The following is a 27,679-nucleotide window of genomic DNA, read 5'->3' as shown; positions in this document are numbered from 1 at the left end:
TGGGACTACAGGCGCCGGCCACCATGCCTGGTTAATTTTTTCTATTTTTAGTAGTGACGGGGTTTCACCGTGTAATAATGAATTTCTTAATTTTTATGTAATAGTCCTTCAAATTCATTTTTCCTGTGTCACATTGACTTAGAGTCAATCTGAAGAAAATGTAATTGATATAATTAGTATCTGGATAGCATTAGCCATTAGTTAGTACCAATAATGGTTCCTTAAATCTAAGCAGGAAAATTAGTCTGAAAACAAAATTTAGTAAATAACTGTATATATGATATTGAATATTTTTGTTGATAGTACATTATATTGTCTTTGCTTATCTTGTGTAATTTATGAATATAACAAATTTGAAAGTGCTATTTAATTAATGTCCCATCTGGTTTTGGATTGAGCCTCTAGTGATATTAAAATGTCATGATTGTTTACTTAAATGTTGTCTATTTTCTTCCTACCAGTTTCCCTGGACAGATCTAATTTATGCCTGTTGTCTCCATGCCATCTAGTTTAGGATTTGTCCCAAATTTTTAATGAAGTAATATCACTAATATTTGCATTAAAATAGCACAGTTAATTTGTAGACCTCCGCTTTGAAGTCTTCTAGTTTCTGCCATAATTTTGTCTAGTGGCATGTTAAGACACAAGTGCAGTGAACAGAGATTTCATTTTAATACGTGAGCCATTTACATCTGAAAGACTGTATCTTTTTCCCACCCTTTCTAGATGTAACATAACTAACTTCTTTCTTTTAGAACAGCATGCAGGGTTTCTGCTGATAAGTGAAGTATACTCTGACAAAGCAGGTGGGAGAAGCTGTCTTTTGCTTTGCTGCAGGTGGGGAGATGAGTATTTAACAATGCTTCATTTGCCAGCAACTTGATATACCAGCAAGTGTTGCCATGGTCTATGAGATGCATGAAGCTCTAGGCTGCCAGTGGGTGAAATTAAAGGAAAACATGGAAAGTTAGAGGTTGGTTATAGGTGAAATATGTGCAGGAGTAAAGACTGAATAGTCCTTCCCTAGCTCATTAAAGGGAGTGGGGAAAGCACTCTTGCTACACTATTTTTGTCATTTATTGTATAGTGTAGGTCTAAAGTTTATTTTATTATTTGGCAGTTCTTTTTTTAACTTGTTATAAAATCATCCGCAATACATTTTTAAAAATGGAAGTGTACATTTAACAAAGAATGAAGTGGCCGGGCGCGGTGGCTCAAGCCTGTAATCCCAGCACTTTGGGAGGCCGAGACGGGCGGATCACGAGGTCAGGAGATCGAGACCATCCTGGCTAACACGGTGAAACCCCGTCTCTACTAAAAAAAAATACAAAAAACTAGCTGGGCGAGGTGGCGGGCGCCTGTAGTCCCAGCTGCTCGGGAGGCTGAGGCAGGAGAATGGCGTGAACACGGAGGCGGAGCTTGCAGTGAGCTGAGATCCGGCCACTGCACTCCAGTCCGGGCGACAGAGCGAGACACCGCCTCAAAAAAAAAAAAAAAAAAAAAAAAAGAATGAAGTACTAAATTTCCACTTAGTACTTAACATGCATAAAATATTTGTCGACATTTACCAACCACCACAAGAGTGCTAGGGATCTCACTGACCACACAACAATCAGAAGACACAACAATCTACTACAAAAGGATCAACATCCACTTAAAAAGCTAGTAGTTATTTTAAGATTATGCATTAAGATAATTTAATACGTACAGGTGCAGAAGATGTTTATATAATTCTGTGTGAAACATGACCTCATTTAGATCAAATAACTTTTTGAAAATTAGTTTTTTACTTTTATTCTATGTTTTCTTATGCACATATGAAAAATGAAACAATAGCTGTTAATGTGTTGGCTCCATTAGTAGAAAAAAGGCCCAGCACTGCTGGTTTCCAAATAGAAAATCAGTTAATTCCAAAAATAGACCTTTTTCGTTCAATGCATTTGTGTATTTGTTTGGTCAGGGCTGCAAATGGGAACAAAGTAAAGCTTTTGGAGGTTTATTCTGTCAAAAATATTGCAAATGCTGTTGTAAATTAAAAAGCTCAACATTGAAGATAAAATTGTTTTTGATGAAAGGATGTTGTCATGGTAAAAATCAATGTTCTTATTAAATTAAGAAATCTATGGAAGAGAAATGTTTTGGGAATTGGTTGTTGTGCATGCAAACAAACTCTGCTTATTCAGTCAGTTGAAATAAAACCATAGTTGTCAAATTTACTGATAGTATACACAGTTTGACCGAACTATAAAATTCTTGTGATGAAACTGATGTTGAAGAACCATTCTGTAGCATAACAATACACAGTCTTTAATGCATATTAGCAACAGAATTTTAGATCTATTATTTTGTGAAGAACCACTTTGTAAATTAAGTTTATTATATTGGCTTAACATTTTTTGTTGATAATTATGTCTTCTGTCTATTGGTTAAGTTTTGGTTCACAAATTGTTTGGATTATTTAAAGTGTCACTAGAAAATGCCAACAAATTTTACCTTTTGAAAAATTTTAGCAAATAGCAATTATTAGAAACAAATCTTGCAAACAGAAAGACTTTGAAAGTTTTCCCTGTATAGGCAAGGGAAGAAATGAATAGGTTAAATGGTGAGAGCTCAAGATTTAATCAAGAGATTGTCATTTGCACTATCTCACCTATCATAAAGACTCTTTAGATGGAGCACCTTTTTTTAATTAGAGAAATTTATATTGTGTAGAATGAAATGAAATTGAGAAGGCAGTTGGTTTTGTAGTATCTAAATTGTTGAAATATTTTTAAAAGGATAAATAAAATAATTATTTGAAATGTTGTCAGTATTTTAAAAACTTTTCATTGACTGCATGGGTGAAAAGTTAAATATTTGGGTTTGAAATATTTACAGTTTTTAACATAAGGATTGGGACTATTCTTCATTCAGTAGAATTTCCCCTCAGATTACATGGTTGTCCAGAAATACTGTAAAGAGGGTATTTTCTCCATTAAAAATATGGTCTACAGAGAAGAGTAAGTTCAAAATGTCAACAATTTTATAATTACTCACTGCAGAATTTAATTTTGAAAAAGATTGCAATTAAAAAAAAAAACTTAAGCCATATAAAAATGTATTCTCCAGAGAAATACCAATGCCTTGTTACTAGATACATACACTGAAGAAACTGATTAATGTATGTACATGTGTGGTGAATAATTATTCTGCCTATGGTTTTAGTGCATCATTGTACACAAATATGTTTTTTGTCTTTTAGAAAGAATTTTATTTTTGAAAATACATTTTAATTAAACTTATAAGCTTACAATATAATACATTTTACAGTCAATAAAAATTTTTAAATTATATAATTTTCATTACTTTAAATGCCCTACCTAATTTTCAAAATTGTTAGCATATTGAAAATGTTTAATTTCCTAAAAATTAATTTTGGGGATAAGAAATATAAGCCAAATGTATCATTCTGCTAGCTCAGAAAAACATTGCAGTTAAGAGACTCTCTCTTTGATTTGTTTTAGTTGCAGATTTAAAATCTCAGCACTCAAATGGACTTTAGCGTTAACCAAGTTGTAAATCCTAACTCCACATTTGAGAAAACTAATGATTAAGTGGATTTCCCAGGTTTTTCCAGCAAGTTAATTACACAGTTTAGTGTACCACATTTTCTTTTAAGCTGGTTCTGAATTGTATTCCTCAGTTGGTGAATATTTTGCTAATTGTCTTTAAAAAATGAATCCTAGAAATTTTCTTATCTGTACTTGAACCAACATGGTCTAGCAATTAGTGAATAGCAATTGTTGGTACCCAAATTCAGAATAGCTCTATTAACATTTTCACTTTTATTTTTTATAATTCTGCTTTAATAAAACTAGGTTAATCCCTTTTAAATACCCTGCTACTGAAATAAGGTTGCTTTCTATCAAATCAATTATCTTAAGCAATTATCGTAAAAGAGTTTACCACACCATTTCTGTACTTTGACTTATTGTTCTAGAATTATCTTTAGTCTGCCTAACTTGATTGATTTTATTTTTTATCTGCTTCTAATGTGCTTAAAATCTTCTAATCTAATGTAAATGATTTAGTGTTTCTCAGTTTATTTTTCCCATGTATTATGAATTCTATTTGGCTTATAGTTAAAATTGTACACATGTAGCCTCGTTAAAACTATGCTTTTTCAATAAAACAACTGTAGTTTAAAATACAAACCTATTTTGTTAACATTTCAACTTTGGTTTAATTATTATTAAAATTATTTCAATATATGTTAATGTAGTGCATTCAAAAATTGACTTAGGAAGTCTTATTATGGTGTAAAAGCTACTATAATAAGTTGTTCCCTTACATAAATAAATAAATGACCAATATTACTAGAGGCTATAAGCAGCATGGGGGAAAAATGGAAGAAGTCTTTTATCCTAGTTTTTAGAGGGCATCAGCAGCTTGCTTTTATGAAAAAGTAACAGCTAAATGCACTGCAAATAATTTGCAGTAATCCAGTTCAGTGATTCATGTGTCTGCTTTAATGGGTCATAATTCAGGGTAAAGTAACTGAGTGCAGTCAGAGTGCAGACACTGCTTATGCCAGGGACAGTATCTCTTCATAAAACACACCTCAGGAGAAGCAGTTTGCCAGCCCCCTAATACTCTCTGATGTTTTGATGTCCTGCATATTTTTCCGATTAAGTTTTGAGTGCCATGTTTTTAGTTGTATTTCCACATTCATTATTCTCACGTAGACCCTTCAGCGGGTTTGCCATATATGATTATTTTTTTAATGATGCCTTTCTTTCCACTTCAGCAGTTTAATAATCTAGCACATGGCTGCTTCTCAATACTCAGCATTCACCTACCCAGTACAGAAGAGGACATGTGCTTTGGCTTCAAAATTCCATTTGCAGCATTAGAAATGCATATTCCCTACGGAACAACATTTGTTTGGCATAACCATTCATTTTTATTACCTCTTTAAATATGTTTATCCAGAGTTATCAATAATCATAAATAACTGTATTCTCATCTTGATCTGTTTTTTTCCAACAGACAAAATTGCTTACCCAGTACATATTAAATCTCGGCAAGTATGATCAAAACTACGACATCAGAGACCGTACAAGATTTATTAGGCAGCTTATTGTTCCGAATGAAAAGAGTGGAGCTTTAAGTAAATATGCCAAAAAAATATTTCTAGCACAAAAGCCTGCACCACTGCTTGAGTCTCCTTTTAAAGGTATTATCAGAATATAACTACAAAATATATGTTATCTAAAAAATTATGACAGGATGTCACCATTTCTAATGTGCTTAAAATTTATCTCTTAGGAAATATAGATGATTCGCATATATAAATATATAAAAACAATGCTTTTTACTCATTGATCTGTTCTCAAAAGCAAGTTTTATATTAAAGTTTATATTTTTGTAGACCTTATTTACCTAAATAATTTTAAGTATTCTGACTTTATTCTAACATTTAAACTGGGCAATAGATGAAAACCATGTTATTCTTATAAACAGTGACTTCATTTATCTTTTAAATAGTTTTATAAGAAATATTATTCCTTTTAATAGTTATTAAGTAAATATTCTGTGTATGCTAATATCAGTTTTGCTAGGAGGAATTATTTTATAAAAAATATCTCTTTATATTTAAACTGGTTTTTCAAAGAGGGAAGTTGACTTATGTGTCCCAGCTTTTTAAAAGGACTAATTAAGTATTTTACCACCTTACAAGTAGCCATTCCAGTTGGAATCAAATAATTATATACCTTGGTTTTCATATTGTTTCTTATTTAATGTTGTCAAGCGATAAAAAGCAATTCAGTTTTGTAGAAAAACTATTAAAATTCTGGATGTGTTTGTGCCAAGACATGTATATGGATTGTTTAACTGTGCTGTCATTCTTAATATTCACAGTAAAGTAATTTTTAGAGAAGCTACATTTCAGAGCAACACCTCTAAACACACTGACTGATTAGCTTTTTTATTGACCATTATGGGGGAGATTATTGTAATCTATGGACTGAAATCAGTTTTTTGACCTATGAAGAGCTTCCTGGTTTATATTTATTCCTTGACATTTGAGGTAATATGCCAATTACCTTGAGCTCTGATTATGATTGTTCTCTGTTATATACAGCTCATATTGTTTATTTTATATATTTCCCTATTTTTAATAGATAGAGATCATTTCCAGCTTGGCACCTTATCTCATACTCTCAACATTAAAGCTACTGGGTACCTGGAATTATCTAATTGGCCAGAGGTGGCGCCCGACCCATCAGTTCGAAATGTAGAAGTAATAGAGTTGGTAAGTTGACCTTTCTGAAATTAGTTTTGTTAAAGCAGTGGAAGACTCTGGGATAACTATTGTTTTCTAATAAAAGCTTTTTTGGAGAGTTGAAAATTGTTCTAGTATTTCTAAATGTAATATGTTAGATATACCTTGCCTTTATAGCAACTAAATATTATAGTATTCCTATGCCACTGTACATGTATTGTTCCTTTTCTTCAAGGAAATAGAGAATTGGATTCTCTGCATCAGTACCACCCACATTTGTGCTATTGCATTTGTAGTTGCGTAGATTCAATTTCTAAGGTATTTAGTTTCATTAGATCAAGTTTTTTCTACTTTGTTTAGATATTTGTAAGCTTCCTGACAATATCTTTCTGAATAATTTTTGCTGTTCTCTTTCAGAAAAAACCACACAAAGTGTTCTAGATTTTCTGACGAACCATTTTTAAGTGAAGCCTGAACATAAATAGGGAGCATTGTGTACCAAAAATGTCCTTTGACAAGGTCACAAAGTGAATAATATGGTGCTTTCTCATAAAAAAAATTGCTATATAAATACTCTTTTTATCAATCTTTAAAAAAAATGCTGGCCATTGAGATAAAATAATTAACATTCTTTTCTAATATTATCTGTTTCTTTCTCATACAAACAAGAAAAATGAGAGAGGCCTTCTAATTGTATGTAGCGATTATGCAAAATATATTTAATACTTTAAAATGTGGAGTTAACAAAAAAAGCAGTTAAGAATTATATTCTGGATACTTTTGTGGTGGAAAAGATACATTGAATTAGGATTCAGATAACTGGAATTCTTTACTAATTCCTATGGGAAAGTGAGTTAACCTCCTTGCTCTTAACTTTTCTGTATACAGTGGAAGAAAACCTTTATTACTTTAATAAATAGAATTTCTATAATGATCATGGCCATGTAATTTGATTCCTCTGAGAAATAATGTTTCTCTTAACCACTCCAACTTATCCTGGCTTTGAAGCATGGCCAGAATTAATAATAGCACCATTTAGGAACCCGACTACGTACGGTGATAATGTTTTACAAAAACTATCTTGTTTAAACCTAATTCTGATCGGAAGTGATGGTTATTGTTATTTCCACTTTGCAGACAAGGAAGCCAAGTCTTAGAGAACTTAAGTGAACTGCCTAAGTTCACATGGCTAGTAAGTGATAAAACCATATTCCAACCCAGGTCCGAGTTCATTGTCCATGCTGTTACTGTATTTTATTATGTAATATGATATAACCCTGAGCTTGTTTGCAAATCTGTATTATCCTTAGTACTTAGCACCGTTATTTTTATGTTGTAACAAATGATCTGTACTTAGAGACGGCCAAAAATTGGTAACAGTAGAAATATGTAAAAATATGAGAAGCAATTACATATCTATCCCTCCTTGCAGCTAAGTTTGTTGATTTTTCACTGAAATCTGCATGCTCTTAAGTACTCTTCAAAAGAATTGCCTTATTTATGCAATTTTAAAAATTTTTTATTTTATTTTTTTTTGAGACAGAGTCTTGCTGTGTCACCCAGGCTGGAGTGCAGGGGCCTAATCTTGGCTCACTGCAACGTCCGCCTCCTGGGTTCAAGCGATTCTCCTGCCTTAGCTTCCCAAGTAGCTGGGATTACAGGCACATGCCACCATGCTTGGCTAATTTTTGTATATTTAGTAGAGATGGGGTTTCGCCATGTTGGCCAGGCTGGTCTCAAACTCCTGACCTCAAATGATCTGCCCACCTCAGCTTACCAAAGTGCTGGGATTACAGATGTGAGCCACCGTGCCCAGCCTATTTGTGCAACTTTTGATCAGATACTAGAATATAAAGAGAGTGTTGTTACGGTTCTTCCTACGGACATACTTTCTTTCCTAATTCCTTATTATGCTTGTTTGTTGTTTTTATGGTTCTTTTTTTTCTTTTTCATTATGGGTTACATGATGTTTTAGCCCAAGTAGAACCATCCTTTTATCCTTCCCCTACTTCTGCCTTATCTCTGTCTCCTTGCTGCTCCCACCCACCAAAAAGCATTATCTTCTCAGAGTTGATAGCAATGCTATGCAATTTAATTTGGTCTCAGCAGTATTCTTTATTGGCTGATAGATTGGTTTGTTGGCTGGCTTCTTCCATTTTCATGTGCTTTTCTAAGCATTAACTACCTGATAGGGACAGTACTTAAATATAACATATTATGTTCATTTCACCTATCCAATTCAACAGAGACAAATTAATTTTTTTCATTTTGCTGATTATATTTATGAAATTAATAATTGGTAACTTACGGAGAATCATTATAACTGATGGAACATAGTTTGATAAAACTGTCCCTGTTGATGCCATACAGAAAACAGCTTCAATCTATTGGACTCTGAGACAATTGGCTTAAAATTGTACTATGAGGGACACAGTTAAGTATAAAAATAATATAGATAGTTTTATTTTTAAATGCAGCTACAATACAAAAAATAATGTCCATATTATCTTTCTTGTCTCTACTTCATCTCCCTTCCAAGTCATGTCACTGTATTTCATGCACATCATATACTATGTTATTCTAGTTTTCCTGTAAAGCGATCTTACAGGGTCAAGTCTTGTAACTGTGAAATATAACTTAGTAAGAAAAATGGCCTAGGTTTAGATAATCTGATATTTTAATCAAAACGACAGGGAACCTAGTCAGATTGACAGGAGAAGTCACTTTGAAATACACACCACCATTTCCAGGATATAGAATATAATATATATTTATATTATGATCCCAGTAAGTTTTGAAGATCCTTAGTTAATAATTTATTTGCTTAGTTCTAGAAAGTCCTTTCTTTTCTACTTACAGAAAGACCGTCTTCTGCATATGAAGGGTATTTTGCTTTATAAACAATCTGTCAATATTTTATCCTTCATAGGAACTTTCAAATTAGCATCTATGTTCTCTTCTTTTCTCTATTATTCCTTTTGCTTAGAATGATAATGTGGTCCTTTAGTTATAAAGGACCACAATAAAAATTAAAATATTTTTATTGTTCACCTTTGGCCATTTAAAACCTGAAACTCCATACAGTTGATGGCCATGTCAAGAAAAAATGCACATTTGAGCATAGGAGCCCGGCTTTCTGAAATTATTGATTAGTGTTATTAAATTAATCTGAGAAACTTTTTATCAGACCTCAGAGAAATATGTTTAGATTTAAGAAAAATACAGACTTCAGAGTTTACCAAAAATAGGAGAGCTTTGTTTATAGAATACTATCTTTGTAGACAGAAGCATTTTAAATACATATAAAAGAAAGCCATACTGCTGATCTTATGTAAGCATCTTATTCAAATATATTCAAGTAATTTTTGCTCATTAATTAGCTGTTACTGTCCAGTTAGTAATTTTCCAGGTTACTGAAGCTTCTCTTTTTAGGCAACATACCTTAAGCCCTCTAGATCAGTGGTTTTATTCTTATTTTTATTTATTTATTTATTTATTTATTTAGAGACATGGTTTTGCTCTGTCACCCAGGCTGGAGTGCAGTGGTGCAATCATAGCTCACTGCAACCTCAAACTCCTGGGCTCAAGCCATCCTGCTGCCTCAGCTCCCAAAGTGCTGAGAGTACAGGCATGAGCCACATCACCTGGCCTTAGACTAGTGGCTTTTAAATGTAGCTGCACATTATAATCAGATGGGGATTTTTAAACAAAACACAACTAGATCAGACGGATGCACCAGACTAATTAAATTAGAATTCAAGAGGCGAACCTAGGTATTCTTTTTTTAGTATTAATATTTTTATTGTTTGTATTAACATTTAAAAACTATTCTTAGGTGATTCTATTGTACATTCAGTGCTGAGAAACATTCTTGAATAAGAAATTCTGTCATGCTCTAGATTCCTTTACAACAAAATATGTACTCTAGCAAAGACTTGCACATAGTAAAAACTTAAAAGGTACAATAAATAAATGAGTCTCAACTATTTTAATCTTTTCTGAAGTATACATTTCTCTGCTCTTTAACAAATCATATATGAAGCATGATTTAATTTTTTCTTGACGAATCAAGGCCGTGACTATAAAAGCAAACTAATACACTGTATTGAAGTGATTAAAGGGGCTCATATTAGTAAATGATATTACTAATACAATATTTAGTAAACACTAAAGTCAATATTTTTCTTAAGCATATTTCTGAATTTAATATTGAAATCTTTAAGAGGCTAATAAATATAATTAGTATTTATTGTGTCAGCCACACTTAAAACTGAACAAAATAGGCCGGGCATGGTGGCTCATAACTGTAATCCCAGCACTTTGGGAGGTCAAGGCAGGTGGATCACCTGAGGTCAGGAGTTCAAGACCAGCCTGGCCAACATAGTGAAACCCCGTCTCTACTAAAAATATAAAAAGTAGCCGGGCGTGATGGCACATTCCTGTGGTCCCAGCTACTTGGGAGGCTGAGGCAGGACAGTCACTTAAACCTGGGAGGCAGAGGTTGCAGTGAGCCGAGATCGTGGCACTACTGCAGCCTGGGCAGCAAAGTGAGACTCCATCTCAAAAAAAAAAAAAAAAAAAAATTGCCCAAAATATTTTAAGTTCCCTGCTCTCCGGAAACTTACATTCTACCAGGGATAGACCAACAATTAAAAAAACAAGTAGATTGTATAGTATATTAAAAAGTAATACATGCTGTGATTTAAAAAAAAAAACAACCACCACCACAATCAAAAAAAAAAACGTGGCGGGGAATGGTGTTCGAAGTGCCAAGAGCTAGGGTGAAGGCCCTAAACTGGGAGCGTGCCTGGGACGTTTGGAGGAGCAGTAAGGCATGGCCAGAACAGATCAGTCAAGAGGGTGAGCAGCAAGAGGTCAGAGAGGCAGGCGATAGGGGGACAGTCATGGAGGGGCAGTCATGAAAGGATTGTTGTGTCAGGCTATGCAGACTGTTATAGGGACTTTGGCTTTTTCTCTGAGTAAAATGGGGAGCCACTGCAGGGTTTCAGGCCAAAAAGGAGCTTGATCTGATTTAGGTTTTAATAGAATCATTCTAGATGCTGTGTTTTGCAAAGTTTGTTTGCTGGGGGCAGGGTGGAGGGGCAGTAGAAGCAAGGTAACAAGTAGTCCAGGAGAGAAGGGTGGGTCAGACCAGGGTAGCTACAGGATTTCTTGATGGCTGAGATGTTTAGGATACGAGAAAAAGAGAGAAGTCAAGGATTACTCCAGGATTTAGGCTGTTGAGATGGTTAGGGCAATTTATTGCCTACACTAAATATTTCTTTTTTCTTTTTTCTTTTTCTCTCTACTTCAGTGTCAAGCTATGAACTTGTGTTTGTTATTGCTGTTATTCTGTCTGCTTCTAGTTTTGCTCACCTATTTTAGGATATACTACTTTTGTTTAAATCTTCTGTGGGCCAACAAACACAAAAGTTTTAAAGATTGTATATTTGAAATAAGATTGTTGGTTTAACATAGGGGCTCTGAGTGAGAGTTTGTGCTGCTGTATTTAGGAGTAAAGTGAATCAGCCTTAATGCCAGGACTTCTAACAGTTGCGTTCTCTGTTGAGGCCACAAGCCTGCTTTTGAATTCATTTATGTTCTTAATGATTAAGTTTGCCAGAACTCTAAATCTCTGAATGGTAATTCATTTATATTTACTTTATTTGTTTAAACAGGCAAAAGAATGGACCCCAGCGGGAAAAGCAAAGCAAGAGAATTCTGCTAAGAAGTTTTATTCTGAATCTGAGGAAGAGGAGGACTCTTCTGATAGTAGCAGTGACAGTGGTGAGTTTTATAATTTATTGGCATGTATTATTTACATAGTAGATTACATTCTATATCTCAGAAACAAGGCCTAATCCATACTATTCAGCAGGTGGTTTTAAGTGAAGTTTGTATTATCAAAATAATCCCTTTCATTTATATATCGCTGTTTACATTTCAAAGTAATTTTTAATTACTAAATTCTCTTTTTACTTTGCAATGTCTCTTGGACAATAGCTAATACATTGGTATAGCTGAAACAGGAACTTATACTTTTCTGAATTCTAAACCATAATTAATGCCTATTACATCTATTGAAAAACATGATTTTCCACTTGATAAACTTTTAGTGGAGTCTTTAAAAGTAACTTTCTTTTATAAAAATGTAAAGTTTATTTTATACCTTGAAGAGTCTTTTTCTCTTTCATTTTATACTCATCTCTTTCTGTGAACCTCTATAGAGATAAAGCTAAAATTATTAAGTCTCTATATACTATAAAAAAATCAAACTAAAGATTGAGAGTAACTGTATGCAGTGAAAAGAATGCTCAATAGGAAGGATTTAGAAACCCTGGGTTTTACCTATGCAAATTGAAGAAGGCACCTACTTTTCTCTGTATCAGATAAATGAAGGAGTAGAGTTAAATATTTCTTAAAGTCCCTTCATTGCTAAAATTCTGTGAGTGATTTGCCTAATGAAAAATATATTGGAGTCACTTTCTGATGCTATTATTAATACTTAACCTAATAGGCAAGTCTGCCCCAAGACCAAATGATACCCAACTTTCTCTAAAATCTTATTCCTCGAAGAACCAGGGCCTGTCACTCTTACTTGGTTATCTACTACCCAACTCGAAGGTAATTCACTCTTCTTTTCTCTGTCTTCCTTATCAAAAATCTTTGTTTTTAATATCTGATAAATTAATCTGTGATACATTACCTTCTGAAGTAATCAACTGAAAAGTAGAGAAATAACTCAATTGAGAAAGTAGATATTAAGAAATATGGAATTTCAGGAGTAATGTAGACTTGTGAGAATTATCTGTGTAATTAGTCATGTACTTCTTCATTTGTAGAATTACATATAGATATTTGTCTTCATTATATTTATTCACTAGCCCATGCCTATTCATAGGCTGACCATTTTTAATACATATATGAAATATTCCATTAACATTACAGCTTTTCATGAGTTTGTCTGAATACATATAATAATGAGTCATGTGGCAGGAGTTCTACTGTAGCTGCCAGAGGAAAAAAGAAAACTTTTCTTGCTAGAAGTTATGAGATTGGCTGGGCGTGGTGGCTCACACCTGTAATCCCAGCACTTTAGGAGGCTGAGACGGGCGGATCACAAGGTCAGGAGATTGAGATCGTACTGGCTAACACGGTGAAACCCCATCTCTACTAAAAATACAAAAAATTAGCCGGGCGTGGTGGCACATGCTTGTAATCCCAGCTACTCAGGAGACTGAGGCAGGAGAATGGTGTGAACCCAGGAGGCGGAGATTACAGTGAGCCGTGATCGCGCCACTATACTCCAGCCTGGGCAACAGAGCGAGACTCCATCTCAAAAAACAAACAAACAAAAATGTTATAAGATTGTGTTTTCCAGGTAGCAAGTATTTTTGAGAATAAACTAATTTTCTCTAAGATTTTACTGACTCGAAAATTTAAATAATGGTGCCTGAAGTCAGCTGGCCTCAGATTCGTGTTGCCGTCCCATGTGATGACATGAGAGAGTAACTTAGATGCTGTAATTTCTTTTCATCGTTTATAGCATAAGCCAGTTATCTGACTTAATATGTATTACACACTTAATAAGTGTGTAACTTGGATTTTGCCACAAATTTAAAATGTCCTTATTTAGTAGCTTTATTTTAGTAAAATAAACTTTCCTGTTTGTAAATGATGATAATGATGAGCACCTTAACCTATGGCAGACCCTGTTGTGTTCTAATCACCTTTATATGTTTCAAATCATTTAATCTTCAGAACAACTCTGAAAAGTAACTAGTATTATCCCCATTTTCTGAAAAGGAAACCAAGACCCAGAGAAGTTGAATAACTTGATCAGTTGTAAAACTGGCAAGTAGCAGAGCCAGGATCTGAATCCGAACACTAACTTGATAACCCATGCTTGTGCCCCTTGCAAGCCATCTTGAAAGAATACAGGCAGTCCTAGCTTTTCACTGTGATGGACCTTCCTGATGTTGGTGTTATTTAACCATTAGAATGTTAATTAAAGGTTGTGTTCCTGCCTAAGAGGGCTTCGTTACATAGATCACAGGCAGGGCAACACAACTCTGTAGTTAATAGTCATTTTAAATAGTAAAAAATACACGTATATTCTTCATGTATTCTCTTCTGCAGAGAGTCCTAGTATACCATAATTTATACATAAAACATTTAAAAGTATAATTCCTCAATGTAACTTGATCATCTCTTTGACCTATGGAAAACTCCTTTACGAGCTCGAATAAGTAATAACTCTTTAATTAGTCATTTTGCCTATTGTCTTTGAATTTGGAAGTTTTTCCAGGTGATTTGAATGGCTCATTTTCCTCTCAAAATTTGTTCCTAAGAAGATTAAACTGTTGCCTTCTTTTACTCTAAATAGAATTTCCCATTACAAGCAGAAGAATTTAAAATTATTTCTGTAGCTTTACATCAATCTTATGTAATTCTTTAAAAGGAAGTTTTTGACAAAGCTATATACTTTGGGGTTTGAAAAGTGAGATTCCCTCAAATTTGGTTTACTTGGTTCATCCTTGCTTAGCTTTTCTCTACTCATTGTCAGAGCATCCTCTCTCTGTCTGCCTCCCTCCAAACTCACCTTGCTAAAGGAATCCATAGCGCTGAAAGAATGGGGTATGGGAATGAAAGTTAAACACGTGGTGTCCACTGAACTAAAATTCAACATCTGGTTTCATTTGTGATGAATATTGACAGTTACAGGTGTCCGTGTGTCTAATTAAATGACTATAAATCTAAGAACATCTGGTTCTGTTTTTCAGAGAGTGAATCTGGAAGTGAAAGTGGAGAGCAAGGCGAAAGTGGGGAGGAAGGAGACAGCAATGAGGACAGCAGTGAGGACTCCTCCAGTGAGCAGGACAGTGAGAGTGGAAGGGAGTCAGGCCTAGAAAATAAAAGAACAGCCAAGAGGAACTCAAAAGCCAAAGGAAAAAGGTAATTTATTTTGTCAGTATTTCCTTCAAAAAATATTATGTGAAAGTTTGCCCCAGGCAGATGTTTCTTGTTAATCAAAAAATGGTGAGAGAAAAGAAGTGTGTATTTTTTCCCAAACAGATATTAAATCTTTTTAAAATTAAAGTGCTAGTTGTTCACATTATTTTGCTACTTGTAATGCTTAGCTTTCATTTTGAACTTGAACGTATCTTGGGGTTACATTTTGAAAATTGGTATAACCTTGGAAGGCTGAGTTAAGTGATCAAGCAATAGGTATGAAACACTTAATTACCTTTTGTAGCAATTTTGCTGAGGGCTAAAATTAAATCCTTCAACATTTGCCATTATGTAACCAAGACAATTGATTTTTCTAAATAATGTTATATTAAAGAGATTATGATCTAAATATTAGAGTCAAGGGCTGTGAAGGAAGACGGTCATAAGAGCTTTAAGTGTTAGCACTTTTTAAGATCTCCCATTATCAACAACATTATCGTGTATTAAAGTGTCATTAAAATTTTGAGTAATTGGGGCTAATATCTTGGATTGTGCAACTCTGTTTTCCCCACTACTGTCAGTGAGTGGCCTCTGCCGACATGATGGTCCTTTCCCCTGGAGCCTGCTGCCCGCTCACTTGATGAGCTTGCAGCTCGGCTCAGTCGTGGCTGACAGCACTGATTGGGGCGCAGTACGCTCTCTGCTCCTTTTATTACAGACAGTAATTAAAGCAGCTCGCCCTGCCACTTCCATAACAAACACAGCATAATGCCCTAATTATGACTTTATTAATTTAAGTCAGGATTTAATGATTTTAAAAGTGATTTATATTGTTTTTCCTGTTCAGAACAAATGAAATCTGTAGGTTAAATTAATACAGGCTTTTCATCATTGCAAAGTTAGAAACCTAGTTACCAGTAAATTCTTTTCATTAGATTAACATCTGAAACTCTAAGCAGTAAGGTAAACAATAATTACCATCAAAATTGAGTGATGCATAATAAAATAACACTTTTACTTTTAAAATCTTATCTTAAAAGCTAGAAGTTAAATATATTTAGAATCATTCACTTGTTGCAGCAAAGGAGCTACTTGGTTTATAATAACCATGTCTTTGAAAGAAATCCTGTACTTCTGGTTTAATATCAGAATATCTATGATGATATGAGTTATAAAACATGTCTTGTTTCTAGAAAGGGAAAATTTTGTTCAGTGCATGAAATGTCCTTTCAGATGACAAAAGTCAGTATACTAGAAATTTGTAGTCATGTATTAGTTTTATTATTCCTTTCTTCAGAAATAGATTTTTCTCTTTACCCATGTTTGAATTTAAAAGAATTGTTTATTACAAAGAGAACCGCAAATACATTCTAAACCTTATATTTTTAAGTACACATTTTAACCAGTGAATTGGGGATAATAAATTGCCGGTTTTTTGCCAGGGAAAAACAACAACATATTTTTCAGTCTTCAAATATAATTACATGTGCTCTGAGATGTTACCATGGCTCCATTTTTAATAAAGAGCAATCATATTTCCTCCACAAAAATCAATTCTAGGAAATATCGATTCTTTCCTTGCCTCACTCCTCTCCCTCCCCCAGTATTTTTCTGCCTCTTAGAATTTTTTTTAACTTTGCTAGTGTGATAATTTTTTAAAGCTCTTAATAAGCTTTAAGCATCTTCAAAAACCACCCTTTAGTAATCATAAATATTTATGACCAAATTTAAATTTTACACTCCAAAGTATTTTCATTTGAAGGGAGATAGTATGACATAGTGGAAAAAATACGGACTTTAGAGTGAGACAGGCTTAAGTTCAGATTCTAGTTCTGCCCCTCTTATTATGTGTCCCTGAGCAAGTTATTTAACCTTTCTGAATATTAATTTCATTATTGTAAATGGGATAGTAATGTACCCAGGAAGAGTGCATTTAAATTAGATAATCAGTATGATTGGTATGAAATGCCTAGCCCTTTCTGTCCCACAGTAGATTCTTAAAAATATACACACACATGTTGTAGAGAGAACTAGACTTTTAGTTTCCAAGAAACTATAAAACACCACAAGGCATCTCTCATCCCCTGAGATAAGGGTGTTTGGTCATCTCACACGTTATTCCTTCTCTTTGGAGAACTCCTTCCCTGCCCATCTGCCAGCCTTACTCCTATATCTTGGCTTATATGTCTCTTTCTCCAGGAAGCATTCCTAATTGGATTAAGTTTGTTTAGGTGTCTCTCCAAATGTTCTCCTAACACACTATAATTTATTACTTACTATACTGTATTATCACTGCGACCTTATCTGTGTCCTCCAGTGGACTGTAGACTCTGTAGGGTAGACACACATAGATCCTCTTAACCATTGTTATCCTTAGCACCTAACATAATGCCAACATGTAGTCAAAAATTAATTAATATTTGTTGAGTAGGTGAACAAATGAATGGTGTTAATCACTTAGGTATGATCATTTGGTATTTTAAAAGTTTATATTTGATCAGCTTAAATTTGTAGCAAGATAGTACTTTAGTAAGTTCCTTTGTTAACCAGTTCCTTTGAACTGGTTAACATTTTCTCATAGAATGTGTTTAAGGTCACATTTGAGAACTTGTGTAAGTAATTTTCTTGAGTAGAAAAGTGTATAAAATACAAGTCTATTTTAGCAAAAGTAGATATATAAATATTTAAATATATTACTGAACCGGATGTGGTGGCTCAAGCGTGTAATCCCAACATTTTGGTAGGCCGAGTTGGGAGGATTACTTGAGTCCAGGAGTTCCAGACCAGCCTAGGCAACATAGTGAGACCCTGTCTCTACAAAAAATATAAAATTAGCTGGATGTGGTGGTGCACGCCTGTAGTCCCAACTACTTGTGAGGCTGAAGTGGGAGAATCACTTGAGCCCGGGAGATCGAGACTGCAGTGAGCCATGATTGCACCACTGTACTCCAGCCTAGGTGACAATGAGACCCTGTCTCCAATATATATATATGTATACACACACAGTATTTTGAGATAGCATTTAAAAAATCAGCCTAAATATCTTTGAAGTTGTTACTGGTAGTATTTAATTCTTGGTAAATCAGACATTTAGTATTTTCTACATTGTTTTTGATTATATTGTTTAGTGTCATTTTATGACTTTTTGCATATGACAGGATAGAACTGAATTTGAATGGGTTCTAATTTATTTGGTTATGGGTAATACCTTCATTATTACCTCATTAATGTATTCTGGAATTTAAAAACCATTTTTTATATAAACTACTTATATAAAGGAGTTAAAGTTGATATTTCAAAATTTACTATTATATATAGTGATTCTGAAGATGGGGAGAAGGAAAATGAAAAATCTAAAACTTCAGATTCTTCAAATGCCGAATCTAGTTCAATAGAAGACAGTTCTTCAGATTCTGAATCAGAGTCAGAATCTGAAAGTGAATCTGAATCCAGAAAAGTCACTCAGGTAAGAGATTATGCATTTGTTATAATTGAAGGTAAATATTCTTACAGCGACTAAAATAAACAACACCATCCTTATCTATGCCTGTGATTTTATTTTTTCTAGATAAGCCTTTCCCTTATAACCCAACTCTGAAGAAAAGCTAGAAACTTTAAAAAAATCTCATCCCTTGACACTGAAATCAGGGAACTCTTATGCATATGGCTTTTTTTGTTCTTGGCTAGGTTGTGACAAAGGGGGTTTTTGCTGAAGGGAATGTAAAAAGAAGTCACAAAAAATAGTATTGAGCAAAGAATTCTAAGTGTACATACATCATCAGAAATTGAGACTATTCACTTTTTTAAAATATTGGGCATTTTGCATAATAGAGTGTGTTTTAAAGCTTTAATTAAAGAGTATACATTCTTTAGTAAGAATTTGCATAGACATTTATTTAAAAACAAATGCAAGAGCCACTTATATAATAAAATAATAATGCTTTTTGGTAATAACATTTGTAACACTGAATTTTGCCTGCTTAGCAGGAAAAAAATAAAGTATACATTGCAAAAATGTAGTTGTTAATGTAAAATGTATTGTATCTGATTTCAGGTCTAGTTAAAAGAATAAAATAATAATATAGAATTCAGACCTAATTATAATTATTTTTGGTCTTTAATAATCACCCCCTTCCTATAAATGGGCCGTGTTCATGCTAGACTTCAAGTATAGTAGTTTTATATATAACTGTGTTATTCTGTTTGTTGAAAATATGACCAAACTCTGCCTTTGATTCAGTTCAGTTTCTTCTTAATCCAATATTGTTTTCGTTTATTTGTTCTATTAACTTGAATTTCTTCAGTATGTTATCTGAGTAGGCAAGGATGAAAATTAATTTATTGAAGTAGACAATTGCCGTCCCCCATCCAAAGATTTATTGTTAAAGAATGTTTTTAAAATTGGCTAGCCTTATTTCACATTTTCTTGCATATATTAAAACCTATCTTAACCTTGAATTTATATTTAAAACTTGTGTCTGTATATAAAGTAACCTAAGATTTTTGTTTTTAAAAAATTCACATAAAATCTTAAGAGATTTTATGGTTTATTAATCTGGACTGATATAAAAACTTATCACATAGTGAGTTTGGTGTACTCTCATTTTGTACGTACATCAAATTACCAGAAAGTTTAAAATGTTATTGAAAATAGAGTTATAAATCGACAGTAAGTACAACCCAGAGTAAGAAGTATTTTTTTAAATGACAGAACAAGAAATCAGTGAGTGTCAAGTGGTGGAAGTTATTCTTAGGAAGTTTTGTAACAGTTGAAAAATTATAGACTTCAGTTCCTCTGTAGTATTAGAAGCAGAGCTTTAGGATGCCATTAAAAAGCCACAGTGGTTGAACATCATGTTGTGTTGTACTCTTTCCTCCCCCTGAAAAAAACAAAAGAAGATAAAAGCCACGGGGGCACTCCAGGTCAGTGATTCTGTTTGTTTCTTCTTTGTCAAAGACTTTCAGTGATCAGATTAAATCTCTTGATAGTTAAAAATATTTTCCTATAAAACGTCAGTATAAAACAACTCAAACTATTGCAGTGAACCAAGACTTTTGAGAAATTTGGGTTTCGCTCACATTGTTGATAGTTTTGTGTTCATGTGTTTCCCTTAGGTGGCTTATTTATATTAGAATGCCTTTTCCCATCTATAATAGGCAGGCAGGACTGTGGAATTTTGGGCTTTAGTTTAGCAATTGGAATAAGTATTCTCCACCTTGGAGCTACCATAACTACTTATTTATTTCTATTTCTTTCTGACTAATTTGGCATATACCATGCAATTGCAGAGTAGATCTATTTTCTAATAATAGGCGACTATAATTGTAGAAAAGTCCTCCTTGCACCAAGTGTTGTGGCTTCTGCTCTAAATTATGAGTAATGAAGGCAGATGGTGGGTACTTTACTTTAATTTAGCATGACAATATGTTAGTGCTGAAAATTCATATGCCTTATATCTACAGCCTAACTAAATCTATACTTTTACGCTTTCTTTTCTTTTTTTTTCATCCAGACAATGTGTTTTGAGGGCACTGAGCATGAAAATGTGACCTAGGAGTTACCTTGAATATATGGCTTTCAGAACAGTTAATTTTTATGGTAGTCCTATGAGATAAGCATGGTGTTCTACTTGTTGGGAGAGAATATCTTTGTTTCAGTTTCCTCATCTGTAAAGCAGAAATGCTAGTACCTACCTTACTTCTTTCAAGTGTTATGTTAAAAATAAAATATGAAAGATCAGTGTAACACACTACATAACCATAAAACAACAGTTTTAACATTTTTTAAAATTTCATAAAAGATCAACAGTATTGGAGAACATCAAATGCTAAAAGTAATCTAAATTTTTTGGTAACTCTTAAGTATCCTGCTTTTTTTTTCCACTCTTTTTACACTATTCAGGTTGTAAGTCAACATTTAATTCTGTTCCCTTACCTACAGCCTGTGAGCTTAACCACTTTCTTTAGAAGACAGCTGCCATCCACGGTCAGTGTCTCTACTCTCTAACTCACAGTCTCCATTTACCCTACTTTTCCTTTGAATGCAGCTCTGTGTAAGATTCGCATCCACTTCCCCAAGGGTAACTCCTACTTCCTTTTGGTCTTGTTTTGTTCATAATCATCTGTCTCCTTCGCACCTTTAATCTCTTTCTCCATTCATTCCTTTTCTGCCAACTGTAGCATTCAGGTTTTTTCATCATTTAAAGAGAGAGAGAGGGAGCATGGAGTGGAAAAGACAGAGTGTGTGTACATGAGTGGGAGTGAGTTTAGAAAAATAATCTATGTATCCTGCATCTTGTACTTCTTAACCCAGTTATTTCCAACTCTATCCTACACATACTGCTCTCTGAAAAGGCAGCTATGATCCTTCCCCAAACCCAGTAGCCTTCTCTTACTCTTGGTCTTTTTGTATGACTGTTCCCCTACTACTTAAAAGTCTCTGCATCCCTTTTGTTCTGACTTTTTTGACCTTTCATTCTTTCAGTTGCTTCACTTTTTACCCGCTTCTGACACCCAAGTATGAACGTTGCTCCCAAATTAGTACTTAGTACACATTAGTGTTTTGAGATATTAATTGATGTGAATGAATTTTTCTTTAGTCTTCTTTTTTTCCCTCTAAATTTGTCCTGTTGTGAGACCTAATTCACTCCTATAGCTTCAGCTAAAACATTTATGTTAATTACTTCCATGGTAATGTCTTTCAGTCTTTACAATACGTTTCGGCTTTTCTTCCCAAATTCATACCAAATTTTTAGACCTCTCTGAGGCTAACCTAATATAATGAAACCTAATTGTTTCCAAACCGAATACAATGAAAAGACATGCTCTACCATTTGTCACCAGCATTCTTTTCATTCTCCCAGATCTGAAGCCCCAGAATTATCTCTGACTACTCCGTCATTCTGTATGTTTAGATAGTTACCAACTCCTATAGGTTCTGTGTGTTATTTCTCATGTCTGTTTCTTCTTTCCCTACTGCCATTATTCTAGATCAGCTTTTCATTACCTGCATAGACCACTGCCATTGGTTATCCTCTGACCAATGCTTTCCCAACCCCAAGTCCTTCTATACAACTGCCAGATGGTATTAAATTCACTTGGCCTGATGGCCCCTTGCCATTTGAGTTCAGTAAACTCAGGCTAGCTTGCCCAAACCTACCTAGTCTTAACTAGGTTTTCTTTTAAAGAGAAAACCTGTTTTCTGTTTTCTTTTCTTTTCTTTTTTCTTTTCTTTTCCTTTTCTTTTCTCTTCTCTTTCTTTCTCTTTGTCTCTTTCCTTCTTTCTTTCTCTTTCTTTCTCTCTCTCTTTCTTTTCTTTTCTTTCTTCTTTTTTTTTTTTTTTCAGAGTCTTGCTCTGTCACTCAAGCTGCAATGCAGTGGCATGATCCCAGCTCTCTGCAGCCTGGACCTCTGAGTCTCAGATGATCCTCCCACCTCAGCCGCCTGGGTAGCTGGGACTACAGGCATGCAATACCATGCTTGGCTAATTTTTTGTATTTTTGATAGAGAGGGATTTCTCCATATTGCCCAGGCTGGTCTCGAACTCCTGGGCTCAAGTGATCCACCCACCTCAGCCTCCCAAAGTGCTGGGATTACAGGCATCGGCAACTCTGCCCAGCCACACACACGAAATTCTGATCCCAGTGGAATATTTGTGGTTCTATTAACACTTTGTATCCCTTCCTATTTCTATGCCTTTGTTCTTTGTTTTTCCATCATTTACTACAGAAAATAAAAGCAAGGGAGAAAGTAGCCTCATATCACTGCGACCCTCCACTTCTCCTAGTTAAGAATGGCTGCAAGGAATGAAAAATGTTACTGATGATGGGGTGTCACTCATATGAATGGGACAGGCAAAAGGGTGAGAACCACAAGGGGATTATTTATGTTCTTAAAATACCCCAGCATATTCATGAGGCACAAAACTATAGTCACACATTCAGGTGCCATGTTTGTTTGTTTGTGTTATTGATTGGAATATGTCCTCATTTGAGGTCAGATGTTGTCAGTAATGACCGGAGAAAATTTTGTTGTTATAATTATGTTGATGGATAAGCGTATTTTATGTGTAGGTGTTATTTTTTGAAATATATTTAATTGAGAAATATTTTTAGTATAGTCATTTCAATGAAGTAATTCTTTTGTTCCAAATAACACCTATAATAAAATTACTTTTAGTAATTCCTTATTTTATGTGATTTCACATACTTTACACAATGTAAAGGGAAAAATTGTTTTGTGTGAAAGAGTGGAGAGAAAACTCAGTAATGTAGATCACATTGTATCAGGAAGAGATTCACATTTATATCACTTTATCCTCTTTTTGACCAATATAATTAAGTTATATTCTGCTTGTAGTTAAAATTATGTGAACAGATGGTGAAAAAATTTATTTAAAATGATGCTTTTACATTTCCAGGATTTTTATCCTTCATGAAACCTAGGCTTCAGTGTTCTTATAACTACCCAGTATATTAGAGTGCTCCTCCACACCATAGTTATTTCAGCTACGTTGTTAGTCCACTATTTGCACCTTATTCACGATGCAGTATTCTAGTTATATCTATAGTGTCTGTGTACTAATTGCTGAAGATTTAGATAATCTATGATTAAAATGATAAAAACTTTATGATTGTAATTTATTGTGAGTACATTTTATGTATTTTCCTTATAAACATTTTAATTACATAAACTATATGAAACATAATAATCTACCAATGTGAAATAAATATAAAGTATTTAATATGCTTGCACTTAATAATACTTAAAAGCATTTCAGTATTTGAATTAAAACTAAGATTAAGGTACATACTAGCTATGAAGAAAATAGTACCAACTATAGATACTTAGCAGTGTTTGAGTTGCTCTTGTCAGTTATTTTTATCTCAGGCTATATTTGTGTCTCAAAACTTTGCTGATTCCTTTTGGGAGGTGCAAAGAAACTGAGTGAATCTCTTAGGTGCCCTAAGGATCAGTCACTAGTATTGTGACTGGTGTCTGAATGTCAGTAAATATTAAGATTTACCTTAATAAAAGATTTTGGAAATAAAGCTCTTTTATTTGAAAGATTCTTGGGGATAAAGTAAATTTGGCGTGTGATGTGAAATAAATCATGAATAAGAGTGAAAGGAACTGTTTTTTGACTGGTATTATGTTCTGTTTGAAAAATACCCAAGTTTTGCCCTTCTCCCCGGCGGTTAGTGCTGAGAGTGCGGAGTGTGTGCTCCGGGCTCGGAACACACATTTATTATTTAAAAAATCCAAAAAAAATATTTAAAAATCTTTTTAAAAACCCCCCAAAAATTTACAAAAAATCCGCGTCTCCACCGCCGGAGACGTTTATTTTTTTTCTTCCTCTTTTATAAAATAACCCGGTGAAGCAGCTGAGACCGACCCGCCCGCCCGCGGCCCCGCAGCAGCTCCAAGAAGGAACCAAGAGACCGAGGCCTTCCCGCTGCCCAGACCCGACACCTCCACCCTCCCACCCCGCCGGCAGCCAGCAGCCAGCGGCAGTGGATCGACCCCGTTCTGCGGCCGTTGAGTAGTTTTCAATTCCGGTTGATTTTTGTCCCTCTGCGCTTGCTCCCGCTCCCCTCCCCCCGGCTCCGGCCCCCAGCCCCGCACTCGCTCTCCTCCTCTCACGGAAAGGTGGCGGCTTGTGGCCCTGCGGGCAGCCCTGCCGAGATGAACCCCACGCCCCCAGCTCCCCATGGCCTCGCTCTACGTGGGGGTCCTCCACCCCGACGTGACCGAGGCGATGCTCTACGAGAAGTTCAGCCCGGCCGGGCCCATCCTCTCCATCCGGGTCTGCAGGGACATGATCACCCGCCGCTCCTTGGGCTACGCGTATGTGAACTTCCAGCAGCCGGCGGACGCGGAGCGTGCTTTGGACACCATGAATTTTGATGTTATAAAGGGCAAACCAGTACGCATCATGTGGTCTCAGCGTGATCCATCACTTCGCAAAAGTGGAGTAGGCAACATATTCATTAAAAATCTGGACAAATCCATTGATAATAAAGCACTGTATGATACATTTTCTGCTTTTGGTAACATCCTTTCATGTAAGATGGTTTGTGATGAAAATGGTTCCAAGGGCCATGGATTCGTACGCTTTGAGACGCAGGAAGCAGCTGAACGAGCTAGTGAAAAAATGAATGGAATGCTCCTAAATGATCGCAAAGTATTTGTTGGACGATTTAAGTCTCGTAAAGAACGAGAAGCTGAACTTGGAGCTAGGGCAAAATAATTCACCAATGTTTGCATCAAGAATTTTGGAGAAGACATGGATGATGAGCGCCTTAAGGATGTCTTTGGCAAGTTTGGGCCTGCCTTAAGTGTGAAAGTAATGACTGATGAAAGTGGAAAATCCAAAGGATTTGGATTTATAAGCTTTGAAAGGCATGAAGATGCACAGAAAGCTGTGGATGAGATGAATGGAAAGGAGCTCAATGGAGAACAAATTTACGTTGGTCGAGCTCAGAAAAAGGTGGAACGGCAGACAGAACTTAAGCGCAAATTTGAACAGATGAAGCAAGATAGGATCACCAGATACCAAGGTGTTAATCTTTATGTGAAAAATCTTGATGATGGTATTGATGATGAACGTCTCCGGAAAGAGTTTTCTCCATTTGGTACAATCACTAGTGCAAAGGTTATGATGGAGGGTGGTCGCAGCAAAGGGTTTGGTTTTGTATGTTTCTCCTCCCCGGAAGAAGCCACTAAAGCAGTTACAGAAATGAACGGTAGAATTGTGGCCACAAAGCCATTGTATGTAGCTTTAGCTCAGCGCAAAGAAGAGCGCCAGGCTTACCTCACTAACCAGTATATGCAGAGAATGGCAAGTGTACGAGCTGTGCCGAACCCTGTAATCAACCCTTACCAGCCAGCACCTCCTTCAGGTTACTTCATGGCAGCTATCCCACAGACTCAGAACCGTGCTGCATACTATCCTCCTAGCCAAATTGCCAACTAAGACCACGTTCTCGCTGGACTGCTCAGGGTGCCAGACCTCATCCATTCCAAAATATGCCCGGTGCTATCCGCCCAGCTGCTCCTAGACCACCATTTAGTACTATGAGACCAGCTTCTTCACAGGTTCCACGAGTCATGTCAACACAGCGTGTTGCTAACACATCAACACAGACAATGGGTCCACGTCCTGCAGCTGCAGCTGCTGCAGCTACTCCTGCTGTCCGCACCATTCCACAGTATAAATATGCTGCAGGAGTTCGCAGTCCTCAGCAACATCTTAATGCACAGCCACAAGTTACAGTGCAACAGCCTGCTGTTCATGTACAAGGTCAGGAACCTTTGACTGCTTCCATGTTGGCATCTGCCCCTCCTCAAGAGCAAAAGCAAATGTTGGGTGAACAGCTGTTTCCTCTTATTCAAGCCATGCACCCTACTCTTGCCGGTAAAATCACTGGCATGTTGTTGGAGATTGATAATTCAGAACTTCTTCATATGCTCGAGTCTCCCGAGTCACTCCGTTCTAAGGTTGATGAAGCTGTAGCTGTACTACAAGCCCACCAAGCTAAAGAGGCTGCCCAGAAAGCAGTTAACAGTGCCACCGGTGTTCCAACTGTTTAAAATTGATCAAGGACCACGAAAAGAAACTTGTGCTTCACCGAAGAAAAATATCTAAACACCGAAAAACTTAAATATTATGGAAAAAAAATTGCAAAATATAAAATAAAAAAAGGAAAGGAAACTTTGAACCTTATGTACCGAGCAAATGCCAGGTCTAGCAAACATAATGCTAGTCCTAGATTACTTATTGATTTAAAAACAAAACAGGCCGGGCGCGGTGGCTCAAGCCTGTAATCCCAGCACTTTGGGAGGCCGAGACGGGCGAATCACGAGGTCAGGAGATCGAGACCATCCTGGCTAATACGGTGAAACCCTGTCTCTACTTAAAAATACAAAAAACTAGCCGGGCGACGAGGCGGGCGCCTGTAGTCCCAGCTACTCGGGAGGCTGAGGCAGGAGAATGGCGTAAACCCGGGAGGCGGAGCTTGCAGTGAGCTGAGATCCGGCCACTGCACTCCAGTCGGGGTGGCAGAGCAAGACTCCGTCTCAAAAAAAAAAAAAACAAACAAAAAAAACAAGACAAAACAAAACAAAACAAAAAAACAAACAAAAAATAGTAAAATATAAAAACAAATTAATGTTTTATAGACCCTGGGAAAAAGAATTTTCAGCAAAGTACAAAAATTTAAAGCATTCCTTTCTTTAATTTTGTAATTCTTTACTGTGGAATAGCTCAAAATGTCAGTTCTGTTTTAAGTAACAGAATTGATAACTGAGCAAGGAAACGTAATTTGGATTATAAAATTCTTGCTTTAATAAAAATTCCTTAAACAGTGGAAAAAAAAGAAAAATGCGCAAGTTTTAATTATGTTTTTACAACTATTTTTGTATGTTTCAATTATATAACTTCTATAAATATTGGAGAATATT

General features: G+C 35.4%; 2 protein-coding genes across 6 annotated transcripts in view; both read left to right on the top strand.

Moving 5' to 3' along the window:
* AP3B1 (adaptor related protein complex 3 subunit beta 1) overlaps positions 1-27,679 on the top strand; it is a 302,972-nt gene that overhangs the window by 178,398 nt on the left and 96,895 nt on the right. For all 5 annotated transcript variants that reach the window (XM_033179939.1, XM_033179938.1, XM_033179941.1 and 2 more), the window contains exons 16-20: positions 5,029-5,215; positions 6,165-6,295; positions 11,944-12,052; positions 15,049-15,220; positions 18,536-18,683. In XM_033179939.1, coding sequence (XP_033035830.1) covers positions 5,029-5,215; positions 6,165-6,295; positions 11,944-12,052; positions 15,049-15,220; positions 18,536-18,683 — 747 coding nt within the window. The remainder of the gene's footprint in view (positions 1-5,028; positions 5,216-6,164; positions 6,296-11,943; positions 12,053-15,048; positions 15,221-18,535; positions 18,684-27,679) is intronic.
* LOC117065300 (polyadenylate-binding protein 1-like) lies at positions 24,404-27,013 on the top strand. Its single transcript, XM_033179943.1, is given in 2 exon segments — positions 24,404-26,187; positions 26,190-27,013. Coding segments are annotated over 2 exon segments (1,881 nt in total). The 5' UTR covers positions 24,404-24,926; the 3' UTR covers positions 26,810-27,013.

The sequence above is a fragment of the Trachypithecus francoisi genome, unplaced genomic scaffold, assembly GCF_009764315.1.
Source record: "Trachypithecus francoisi isolate TF-2019V2 unplaced genomic scaffold, Tfra_2.0 Lachesis_group2, whole genome shotgun sequence".
NCBI lineage: Eukaryota > Metazoa > Chordata > Mammalia > Primates > Cercopithecidae > Trachypithecus > Trachypithecus francoisi.
This window is presented reverse-complemented; position numbering and strand designations above follow the sequence as displayed.